The sequence below is a fragment of the Muscardinus avellanarius genome (genome assembly GCF_963383645.1).
Source record: "Muscardinus avellanarius genome assembly, chromosome: 4".
Lineage (NCBI taxonomy): Eukaryota > Metazoa > Chordata > Mammalia > Rodentia > Gliridae > Muscardinus > Muscardinus avellanarius.
In genome coordinates this window covers 43,105,707-43,118,688 of record NC_137789.1, presented here as the reverse complement: position 1 = coordinate 43,118,688, position 12,982 = coordinate 43,105,707, and the positions used below count along the sequence as shown (strand labels likewise).

Here is a 12,982-nt window from a genome sequence, read left to right as displayed (position 1 = left end):
CACTTGGCCGGGAACTCAGCCTCCTGCCCATGCAGCCTGGGGATGCTCCTTGTCCTGGGGCATTTCATGTAGGTCTACGATAGATTTCCTTAATAGACTCTAATAACTTTAAATCTCTTTGTGGTTCCTCTGTCAACTTAACTACTGGTCCCTCCTCTTTTGTTTGGCTTCATTAAATTGTTTGGTCAAGAACAGCTCCTTTATAAACAAAAATAAATACAGGGCCTGGGGCTTGTGAGTCTTGGACAGAAAACAGGGTGTTTTTCCAGCGGCTTATCAGGAATGTGAATAATTCTTTGGGCACAGAGTGCAGCCTCCACGGGGACTTGGCGTAAGGTATTAGCAGCTCACCATTCAGAACAGAATTTTTTTTTTAACTCTGACTGAAATAAGTAGGCTCATCACCTTTGGATTTGTTCCTCTGTTTTAGCTTTCCTGCTTTGTTTAGGTTTTTAAATTTATTTGTTCAGATTTTTTTTGAAAGTGTTAACATTTTTAGTCTTCTAGCTTAAGGAGAAACCAGCTGCAAATGTTCTTACTCATCTCAATATGCCTGGATCTGGTAGTCAGAGAGTCACCTCAAAAGCTTTCTTGGGCTGGGTGTGGTGGCGCACGCTTGTAATCCCCACGCTTGCGAGGCGGAGACAGGAGGATGGCACAGGTTCGAAGCCAGCCTCGCTGGTTTAAGAGACCCTGTTTCCAAATAAAAATATAAAAATAGGTCTGGGAGCGTAGCCTGGAGGTAGAAGGATTTCCAGGAACCTCAGTACCACCAAAAAAAGAAAACCAAAAAGCTTTCTTGGAGCGGCACACATATGTGCAATAGAGCGGATACTAAAAGCAATCTCATTATGATGTATAATTACATTTATTTCATCAATAAAAGTATAAAAACATATTAATAACTGCATTTCCTTGAGTTTGAAAACAATTTTGCAAATGTCATGGGTGATTTAAATAAATGAATATTGGGCCTAAATGAAAAAAATCTATTTTATCAGATCTCTGGCACTAGTGACCTTAGATGAAATGGGTCGGGAATGGTCTAAGCAGTATATTGTGTTACTGTGGCACTTTTCTGAAGTGTGAATTCTTTTTAGTACTTACCACTTATACATCCATATACTTCCACAGTGCTTTCTTTAATTACACACACACACACACACACACACACACACACACACACTGCCTTCATTCAGATGTATTAACTGTTGAGTAAGTAATAAATTTGTATTCAGAAGTTCCTTTGTAGTGTAGTCTAGAAGTTGGTTTTTGACCATTTGTGACTGACTCATTGATCTTGTGCTTACATGCCTGTGTGCACGAGAGTATGTGTATGTATGAAATACATTTCATAGATGTATACATATTTTCATAGATAGAGCAAAAATGCAGCAATAATACGGAAGACATCATCGCAAACCTACCACCTTAACCACTGCCTTTGTTCATTTTTCATTCCCCCTTCAATACTTGGCTACCTGTGTATGAAATTTTAATAGAGTTTTGATATTAAAATATTTTTATAACATGCTTTTTAAATTTAATGTTTTATAAACACTTTCCTTATTGTACATGATTTTAATGGCCATGTTGAGAAAACCAATGTGTCATGCATAATAAGGCATGATACATAGCCACCCCAACTCTATACTAACTATAGCACTCTATACTAACTATAGTACTTAGGTTTTCCAAGTGATTTTGTTTCAGTGCCATAGTAAGCACCCCAGGTTTTCTTCTTTTTTCATAACACCTTAGGGATAATTCCTGGAAGAGGAACCACCTGCTCTGATGATGTAAGAGCTTTCCTAGCTGCTTAAAACATGTCTCCAGTGTGCTTTCCAGAGGGCCTGTGGCCCTTCCTGTGAGTTGGCATCTTTCAGAAACAGTTAAAGCTCCTCCTGTAGAGCGTCCCACATTCCTGCTGACCTTGACTCAGGTCTGGTGCTGTGCTCTGAGACTCAGCTCAGCTGGCAATTCATCCATCATCAGCAGGACAAGCCTCAGCCCCCTGCATCTTTCCCCAGCAGGAATCCAGCCTGGAAAGGTGCGGTCTGCCCTTTGGAGCAAGGTCATTCCCATTTTCCCGTCCCCTTGGCTTCCTATGGCACTATGTCAGCCCCCGGAACAGGGTGGAGAATGTATGTGGGGCCTAGAATTGGAGCAGTTGAAAACTCTGGGAGTGAATTATTAAATCTAAACCAGAGCCGGCTGGCTTCCTGTGCTTGCCTTGGAGTCTATTCTATGATGGTAATTTTTACAAAACACTTCTGAATAAGAAATAAACTCCAAATATCTTTTTTCCCTTCCTTTCCTGCCAAAGTCTACCAGGAAACAACATCTCATTACTTCAGTTAGAATTTATTAATACTGACCCTCTCTGGCACTTGGAACTTTTCAGGTTGGGCTCCCAAAGCTTCTATTTTTACCCTAGTCTAAACTGTGGTCATATGGATAGCAAAATAAATACTGGAATATTCTAGTTTGGGAGGGGCAGAGATGGCAGTGCTTCTAATAACATAGCTACAAACTCTTGCTTCCCTGTTTGATATTCCAAAAAAGGAAGAAAGCAGAACCTGGAGCACATCTGTAAGTCATGAACATTTTCCTTTTGAGCGCCATGCATATTTAACATAATCCCACTAAAGGCTTGGGCCCTGTCATAGACGTTACCTCGTAGATCTCGGTTGCTGTTGCCAACAAATTTAATTCTGCCCAAAGGTTGTCTCCCTCTCTTCTTTGCATCAGGAATCTGAACCCACTACCACAAGCAGAAGTACCAACCATCAGTGTGTTCTGCATGTCCCCCCCCGCCCATGGTCTGCTTCTCCTCTTGCTACCTAGAGACTTTTGTTGTTGTGAGTTCTAAACCAATTAATTTCAGAAAGGTTATTTTTTAAAAATATATTAATAGAAGTTTTTACTGCCGTGTTTTCGAAGTTTAGAAGTTTACAGAAGACATACAGTGAATTTTCTTCATAGGTGGAACATTTTGCTTTTAATTAGTCATCTCTAATTATTCTAGGTTGCAAAGTAGGAGATAGGTCAAGAATTTGGGCACAGAGGTTTAGATTTCTTTCTGCTTGGTTTATTCAGTCAAGGGCTCTTTGTCATGAGATGGTGACTTATAAAAACAGAGGGATTTGGATCACCAGGTTTGGAGGATGATGGGCCAGTGATAGGACTGTGGACAGATGGAGCATATTCTCCATGCATGTTGGGGTCAAGGCTGCTCGTTATTACCAAGTCCTAGATGAAGAAATGAGACTGGGGCACAGGAACCCTGATATATGTGTTGCAATGTGTGGGTGGGGGAAGGGCGGATTATTCAGTTAAAGAAGCCTATATAAAAATCTTTCTGGATCATCCAATCTATGATGCTCTATTAAGTTTACTCAGTAGTCTGCTTATTGAGCCAGGTACTGTTCTGTAGAATCCATACACTGTATGAAGAAAAATAGTCTTGTAGCACCAGCATATATACAAAGAGGCACCTTTTCTACAAATGATATTGGTTATGTTAAATCATAAATAGTACTTTAGGTGAGCCAGATAATCCTCTGGCAAGATTTTCTTGTGGGGGGTTGTCTGTGGGATGGGGGCTAATGTGTTGATTATTGCACTGAGAATTTTATTAAAGAAAGATTTTATTTGAACTTTGTTAGCTTAGGAAATCTAACTTCTTCAAACCAGAAAATAGTTGGTTTTTTAAATGAAGAGGACATGTCCACAGTTAAGTACTGTACACTCTTTCATTGCTACTTTTTAGAACAGTGTTCAGGGATTTGCATGTTCTTCCAAGACTAATGCTGTGTGCTGCGCCTGGCTCCTTGGAGGCATTCTTAATGAGCTGGAAGTTTCTCCCAAGGTCACACTGTCTTTCTTGGCAGTCCTCTGCAGGGTATAAGGCTGGCTTCCAGCTTGCCCTTTTGTAAAGGAACCAGGTAAGAGAATAGGAATCTGTTTTTCCCACATGTGGGGCAACCAGTCAACTTCTTTAAGATGCATGGCTATTTCCTCCATTTGGTGGCTTAAATCTTGAATTAGCCCATCATAAAAGTCCAACATGAGATTTTTTTTTGAGCTTCGCCCACATGCTGGATCCAAAAGCATGTTGATGGGCGAGGGAGGGGATGGAGGGGACATCAGAGCTGGTCCTGCTTCTTGGGCCTCTTCAAGGAACACTCAGTCTCAGTGGTGAGAGAAAACTCCCAATCTGTGTGAAGTGTCCAACAGAAAAATCCAACCTTGGTGTGAAGTTCCAAGTGAATACTTCAGATTTGGAAGGACTATAAATAAATACAGTAGGAATTCTGTCATCTCCCAGTCTTTGATTTGTTTTACAAGGTTCATGGAAATGGTGGCATTTCTCCAAAATTGCCTATAATCTGACATTTTTATGACCATTCCTATACCTCAACCTTTACACCCAAATAGGACTCTGCCTTTATAAGCTGATGTATATGGGTTTTTTTTCCCCACAATTAAATTTATTTTCCTAATATGCTTGTATAAATACTTTAAAGTCATTCTCCATTTTAATTAATACAGGACCATGAGATATTTGAAGCCATTCTGAACTGAAGAACTTTCTAAGAATTTCTTAAGTAGGCATTTAAGAATTTTCTGTCAAATGTGACCTCACCTTTGACCTTGGTTTCTTTCCACAGTGGTTTGAATGTAGTATATACAGGGTAGTAAAATAAGCCTGGGAAACTGATAGGAATCAGACAGTTCTCTTTAAACAAATTCTTAAATTAAGTACTTGTAAATACAGCCTCCTGCTTAAACCTCAGCCATTTTGAACATTGAGTTCAAGGGCAATAAGAATTCAAGCAAAGAGTTCTGGCTTTCTATTATATTTTAAGTTTGGTTGGGGCATTTGTTTGTTGGAGATGAAGGCGTTATTAAAAACGAATGGATGGCAATTGGTGCCCATGGTCCAGGCAGACGCTGGGTGGGGAATTTGCACAATGTTAAGCAGAGAAGAAACTGTTTAGCTGGAACTCTACACTCTTAACATTCTTTTCCCCCATCTATGATGCCAAGAATACTAGTTCTGAAATATGTTAAATAGATATTTGGAGACGGGGGAGAATTCCCAGAGCCACAGTTCAACAGGGCCCACTATGGCAATTCTTCTCTGAGCTTTTGTCATGATTATGTGCGAATCACTAGAACAGAGATGGAGGAGGTAGAGGCCACATGTTAACACTCTTCAGCAACACACACTCCGAGGGTGACTCTCCACTCCTGTGCTGTATGACTTGAGGCAAGCTCAGCTCCTGGGTTCTGCATTAGGTGCTGTTGAGAGCATTCAATGAGCCAATGCTTATAAAACACTTAGCACAAATGGCCAGCACATAATAAACACTTAACAGTTAACTGCAACTAATCCTTTTGATCCTAAGGCTGACTGGTCTCATGTCATCTATGCTGTGGGATATAACCTTGTGATAGGAAGAGCTCAGAATTAGCCTTGGGTTCCAGTTTGGCTACCAGATGGATCAGATGATTTTGGTACCTATAAGTCCAGTCAAACTCTAAAAATTATATGTTCATTTGGGATATACTTAAGCCAGAATTGCCAAGTTCAGCTTCGGGACAGATATGTCATCTCTAAATGACTGTGTGGGAGGGAGAAAATTTTAGCTAATTATTATTTCCTTTACAATGTGTGCGAGCCAGTAATAAAAGTTTAGTTAAGTCACCCTTGGAAAGATAAGCCAAAGGGACAGACTATTTGGCACTTTGTAATCACCATAAAAGGTAATATACATCTGAGTGTAAATCAGGGCTAGACATTTCTTTCATCCTAAAATTAAAAGGCAACCTCTAGGTATTTAAGCCACATGAATATTTTGTTTTTAATATATGAAGGCTAATTTTCTGATGGTTGAGTCTAGGGTATCACACTCTCAATAGTTAGGTTTTCTATCTTCTGGTTTTGTTGTTAATCCATATTTAAATCATGAAGTAAATTTAATACCTGTGGCTTTGAGTGTTAATTTATCTTGACCCACCTGAAGGGTTGTACTTGTTTAAAGCATTTGGAGAACATTTACTTAGTCGGTACGGCAGTGTGTCTTTCAAAGAAGGGCACGGATTTCTAAATAACAGATTTCCACACTGGTGGTTTGAAACATGATATTTATTCAACATAGACTATGCCAAAATGAAAAAAGAAAGTAGATTTGTTCTATTGCTATCCCACCCATTGTTTGTACTGAGAAAATGGACAGGTTTGTGATGTTTCTTACTACAACCAAGACAGATACATCTAATCATTTGTGCATCAGATCATCAATTCCTCTCTTTACTTTTTTTGCAGACACCATTTTGGGCTCAATCATTGTATTAAAATTTAGTTTTTAGTTGGGTATGGTGGTGGTTGAGACAGGAGGATCACTGATTCAAGATCAGCCTCAGCCGTGTAGTAAATGAGACCCTCTTTCAGAATAAAAAGGGCTGGAGGTAACTTGGAGGTAGAATGCTTCTGAGATCAATCCCCAGTACCAAAAATAAATAAATAAATGAATAACTAACTAACTAAATAAATAAATCTAGTTTTTATCATCAAGGATAGAAGACCTAGCTCACCATTGCTTTCCTCAGTTTTCCACCCATAAAGGAGTCGATTTATTTCCTCGTGGGGATTTATATAAAGGAAATGCATGTCACCAGGCTTCCCCATGGTGCTTGTTATCTTGGAGTCCAGCATTTAGGTTGAGGAGGTAGCTGTATCCAGCACTGGAAATGCAGGTGAGGCCATGCGACAAGTGATGCATAAAATACCTTCCAGGCCAAGGAGTTTTGATGCCATCTTAGCATCAATAAAGGATGTTTAGCAGGGGAGTGATGTGATTATGTTTAGGAATGGCTCCTCTATATAGAATAGCTACAAAAGCAAAGACTTGTGCAGTGGCCGAGTCAGGAGGCCTTAATGGTGGTACAGGTCCAGTAGGATGAGGTTGCTGAAGTTGCAGGGCCAGGGAAAGAAGGATGGAACTTAAAGACAGCTCTCTCCCTTAATTCCTTCTAGTCATCATTGGGAGTACAAAAACTCCATATGTGCATCTCCTCTGGGATTTAGTCTGTGGGAGCATTGTAGTGCTTGTTTTCTTGCTGAACATGGGATAATATGGAACCCTCTGTCTCCATCCCCAGTAGAGTTTCCTCTTCGCGGTACCCCATTGCTTTCTACGGCTTACCTTTCCTCTCCTGTCTTCATACTGTGGATCAGTCACGGAGGGAAGGTCTGAAAGACTGGCTTTGTTTGTCTTTCAACTTTTACTCCGAACCCTATTAGCCAACAGTATTGGCATCACCTCACCCTGGCCAGTCCCAAACTAAACAACCTTGTCGTGAAATCCTGCAGTCGGGCTCAGCCTGTGCCTTTGTGTTTCCTTCTGCTTTTGTCCACTGGTCGCTCACTCCATCCCATTGAGTGAGCTCATATAGAATATATGCCGGTCCAGGGCTTTCTGTGCAGTGAGGCTGGCTACATTTACCCTAGAAGTAAAATCAGTAGTACGTAGTCACCCTCTTTTATGACCTTTAAGAAATGCATCCTCAAGGGAAGGTTGGTGCAGAGTTTATTTCCCTAATGAAGCAGTGTTAACTGCAACACTGACCAGCATGGAATGAGGAGTCTTCATAAAAGAAATTTGGCCTGTTTAGAAAAGTTTTTCTTTTTTTTCCCATAAGGAGAAAAATAGTATTCTTTGTGCATTATATACTATCAAGTAGAAAGGGCTCTGTTTACTATTAAATTGGATTCTATAGAAGGATATTGGTAATCACTCTTATTTTCTTTTGGTTTGTTGTTGTATGTCAAAATTATTCTCACTACACTGGATAATGGAGAAAGCAAATACTTTTGGCTGCCCTCAAACATATAAACATCCCTTGAGCCCTGGGACCACCTTGGACCCCTGCATGCCCCAAAAGATGGAGGACAGCCTGCTTTTCCAGGCACTCTCTTGCCCTCGCCCCAAGTCTTGTCATCACACCGACATCTGTGGAGGTCACCTCCTGAGAAGCCGGTTGGCTCGTCAGGATGCAGGTGAAGTGTGAGGTGGCTTGGATTGTCTGGGAGATGTGTTTGGCTCATCTGCCTATTAGTGTGACAGATGTGTCAGTCCAGACAACTGAGTCATCTGATGAATAGAAATTCAATTTGCACATGGGGATTAAGTATCTCAATGTCAACCTTTGCCACATCAAATTTCTTTGACAGAGCCAAGAGGAAAATGAGAACCATTCACTATTAAGGGAAGAGAAAACAGATTTTTTTTTAAGAATGTAAAGGGAATCCTTTTCTTATTTTTAAGTCTCTGGGTTAGTTAAGTAGATGGCAGTACAAGGTATAGGGAGTTTGAGGTCAAATGATCGTTCGGGCTTAAAATCTAGAGATTTGAACTACAGGAATACTGGAGGTCTTGGGACATGGTGTTATCTCTGAAACCTGAGTCAAAGGTTACTTAAGCCAATTTGGTTTAAGTAATCTCAGTTGACAAATATTTGTTGAGTACTCATATATTTTGAGAGGGACAGAGAGCAAGCTCAGACAGGGTATTCTGGCCTGCATAAACAACTTGTTCTCAAGGAGGGGCAAGACAAATACTTATAAAACAATTAGAAACAACAGTGGGAATGTGGGTCTTCAACTGTTAATGTGCTATAAAATCTGGAACAGCACAGTTTATAAGCAGAGGCCAGATAAGAACTGGAGAAGTCAGAGCCTGTTTGGAAAAGTAGATAGGGTTTGGCAAATAATAAAAGAGGGTCCTCCATGTGAATTTAACAGAACAAGGTTTAAAACGGTTAGGACTGAAAGTGGATTTTAGTTGGGAACACAGACTGTGTTTACTGAGCACCTACTGTGTGCCAAGCACTCTGACTTGAGGAGGGCCCGGGGTAGGAGGTTAAAAAAAAAAATGAGATACCATCATACCTCAATCTTCATTAAAGATTGGTTCTAGGACCCACTTGGAGACCGAAATCTATAAGTCCCTTCTATAAGACGGCATAGTAGTTTAATATAAACTATACAATACTCTTTAAATACTTTAAATTATCTCTTGATTGCTTATTAAAACCTAGTATAATGTAAATGCTCTACAGATACTTGTTATACCATATTGTTTAGGAATTAGCGACAAGGGAGAAAATGAAAACATCTGTATATGCCCAGTACAGACTTAATCCTGTGTGTGTGTGTGTGTGTGTGTGTGTGTGTGTGTGTGTGTTACTAGCAAACGAACCCCAGGGGTGTTCTACCTCTGATTTACATCCTCAGCCCTATTTTAATTTTTATTTTGAAACAGAGTCTTAAGTTACTGAGGCCGACCTCGAGCCTATGATTCTTCTGTCTTAGCCTCCCAAGTACTGGGATTACAAGTATGTGCCACCACGCCTGTCTCAGACTTAATGTTTAAAAAAATATTTTCAATCCACAGTTGGTTGAATCCGTTGATGTGGAATGCACAGATATGGAGGGCTGGCTCTGCAGCCTTTTCCCTCAAGGGAGCCAAGAGTACAGTAGGGGTCAGTTAGGTTGTTTATAGAGTCATGGAACGCAGGGCTCCTGATTTGCCTCTCAAGCTTTGGGAATTACTGTCTGGGAATGGTGATGGCTGTGGAAACCATGTCGTGCAGAACAGCCTCCAATAGCAAAGTTAAGCTCTGACCGTCCTGGTATATAAAAGTTCCAGCACACCCTTGACTCAGAGTGGTCACTCAAAGCCTGCAGGCCCGGCCCCTGGAAGAGAAACGGTTTCAGTCCTCAGAATCTGCTGGTGTGATAGCTCAAACAAAATGATTCCCATACTTTTCTGTCAGTTGGCACAGAGGCCTGTGGAGAATGTGGGCTCAGATTTAAAACAATGGCCTCTCTAGTCAGCCGCTGAAACATGAGAGAATAAAGCGGTGCTGTTCGAGAGCAGTGCCTGTCCATCCTCCCAGGAAGGTTCAGTTAGTGGCTGCTGAAATTGAGTTTTATTTTAGAAGAAAATAAAATAATGAAAGCCAACATAATAAGGAAAAATTTTTGTCCCAATTCCTTTTAGAAACAGACATCCAATTCCATCTTTAAAAATAGGATAATAATGAGTGTTGGTCGTTTCCAAATACAAACTTTATTTAAAAGTTGCCAGTCTGAGATACTGGTGGTAAAATATCAATTTACTAAAACCATTTAGATGAGAAATTCTACCTCTGCTCCCTCTCCAGTTCATGCAAGCAACTCCTCTGGCAGGATTAGGTTGAATTTTAATACTAAACTCCTAGTGAAGAGCTAAGAAACTGTGGAACCGGGTATGCTTAGTGACTGAGCCCTCTCCGTATCAGACCTGTGATTTGCTATTATCAAGTGCCGGTAATGCAACACAAAACGTGCTCCTGTGGATTTATCCGTGTTTGTCATTAAGGCTCTGCTAAGCCGGTAAGCCCCAGAATTGGGCTCTTGCCTTGGGCAGATGAGCCCCCCCCAGGCCCTGCTCTACACTGGGCGCCCTGCCTGCCGTCAGTGTAACAGAAAGCTCTGGATTGCCGGGGCAGCTGGGGAGCTCTCATCTTATAGTGATAAAACTTAGCCTGGGCAGGCCTGCAAGCCCTTGGTGCGCCTTGATGGATCCCTCGGTGCTTATTCAGCCTAAGCACCGTAATACCTTTGTGGACAACCCAAGAATGTCTTAGGTGGCTAGGGCTGTTTTTGCAGTAAAGGAACTTTGTCTGTGACAAAATGAATGCCTGGGATAGCTTGTAACTAGCATTGAGACGCCTGAAATTCAGACAAGTAGTGTGGAATGGAATGAGCCTGTGATGGGTGTGTGGGTTGTAGGTCTCTAGGCTGTCTTTATTCTATGCGATTAGGTTGTACTACTGGCTTGCCTGGAGGCATGAGTCTGCGGTCAGCCCTTGATTTAATACAAATTGCCAGGGTGTCCTGAGTCAGGGGATGGCTAGACGTGCATTCAGAGGAACTGGGATGGGGAGACGACTAGTCACCATGGTGTGCACCTGAACCGTAAGATAAATAAGCACATTTCTTCATCTCCTGCCATCCTGAATCCATTGTCTTTTCCTCCTCAGAGAGCAGAGCTGACATCTGATAAAGACATGTATCTTGACAACAGCTCCATCGAAGAAGCTTCGGGAGTGTATCCCATTGACGATGACGACTATGCCTCTGCATCTGGCTCGGGTAAGCCTGGTTGCTGGCCGCCATTCTCTGTGCGTCAATATGCCTGCACGCACACGCACACAAACACATACACACATATGTACTTGCTTCAGGGAGGCAGGCAGTTTTCTTAGTGGTTAAGAGCATGCCAAAGTGTCTGTCTGAGAATTCTAGCTCTCCGCTGCTTGGGCTGCAAGAGCTTTGGGATTTATTTAGCTTTGCTGAGCCTCAGTTTCCTCGTTTATAAAATGGAAAGTAGTAATGGTCTCTACAGTAGAGAGCCATTGTGGAGATTGAAGGAGTTGACACATTAACTTGGAATTTTGTTATTAAGACTTTTATTTATTTATTTTTTAATTTTTTTTTTTTTTTTTGGTGGTACTGGGGTTCCTGGAAGCCCTTCTACCTCTGGGCTACACTCCCAGACCTATTTTTACATTTTTATTTGGAAACAGGGTCTCCTAAGCCAGCGCGCGTGGCTAGCTTCGAACCTGCGCAATCCTCCTGTCTCTGCCTCCCAAGCGCGGGGATTACAAGAGTACGCCACCACGCCCGGCAATTATTAAGACTTTTAGAGTGATGTCATGGTAACCAACCTTAAAGAAGTCCCTCAACACTAGTTTTATAAAACTGCCTGCCCTGTATTAAAGATTATAGATGAGACCAAGAAGTTATATACATTTTTATTCCTAATGTATTCCTCAAAAGTACGAGGTAAAATGGAGCAGCCAAGTAAAACAAATGTTGAGTGATATCCTCACCTTCCTGATGTATTAGTTATCTATTATGTAATGCTCCATAACAGATATCTGTAATGCTACATAACAAATCACCCCAGCATTCAGTGGCTCAGAGCAGCTCAAGGCTGGCAATGTATGGCTGCTTGCTCACGTGTCAGTGGTCAGTTACAGGCTGAACCTGAGGCTTGGCTGACCTTGACTGGGCTGCATCAGATCTCTGGGGCAGTTGAGCAGACTTGACTGGCCCATGTAGTCTCTCATCCTCCAAGCAACAGGCAGGAGGCAGAGATCTCCAGGTAGCACATAGAATTGTGCCAAGTCTCTTGCAGCCTGGGCTTAGAACATGGCCCAGTATCACTTCTACTGTGTTTTATTGGACAAAGCAAGTCAGAAGGCTAGTCCAGAGTATACCTTTCTGTATGTGTGTGTTGGGGGGGTACTGATGGTCAAACCCAGAGTCTGATGCATGCTGGGTGAGTACTCTCCCACTAAACTATACTCCAGTCCTAAACTCTACCTCTTGATGGAAGGAACCTGTGGGTCTAAGGATGAATAGAGGAACCAGGACACCTTTTTGATTCACCTTACCTGGTCAGTGTTTCAGCTGTGTCAGGAATGCCCCCCAAGGAAGATGAGGAGGAAGAGCTTGTGCATATATTTAATGGACAAGTCAGAAATTTGTGCAAGTCAGCAGCTAGCAAGGAAAGGCCTATCCAGACCTTTCTTGCTTAGGCTTTTTTTTTTTTTTATTTGTAGATTCTATAGATGGTAAAAGTTAGGCTGGGTGTAGATGTGTAACAGTCAGATTGGTTTAGGCTTCGTAATGGCCCAGAACAAATTAAAATCAATTGTGACTTTGGTAGAGATCTAGCCATATAATAGTGAGTGTTTTAAGTTGGAAAATGGCAAGTCTGAGAAAGAGAGGTGGTGGCTGACCTAGTAACAATGAGCTTACAATGCAATCCTAATGTAAAAATAGCCCTAGTTATTCTTGGGAGAGTGATATATCACACACGCAGAATGAGTGTGAAAGACTTGTTCTCTAGAGCCCACA

At 41.5% G+C, this 12,982-nt stretch overlaps 1 protein-coding gene across 1 annotated transcript in view; it reads left to right on the top strand.

Moving 5' to 3' along the window:
* The window catches only part of SDC2 (syndecan 2), a gene marked incomplete at both ends in the record, with an annotated part of 105,947 nt that overhangs the window by 79,089 nt on the left and 13,876 nt on the right, over positions 1 to 12,982 (top strand). The window contains one exon of the mRNA XM_080693746.1: positions 11,098 to 11,209. Within this exon, the coding sequence (XP_080549872.1) occupies positions 11,098 to 11,209 (112 nt within the window). The remainder of the gene's footprint in view (positions 1 to 11,097; positions 11,210 to 12,982) is intronic.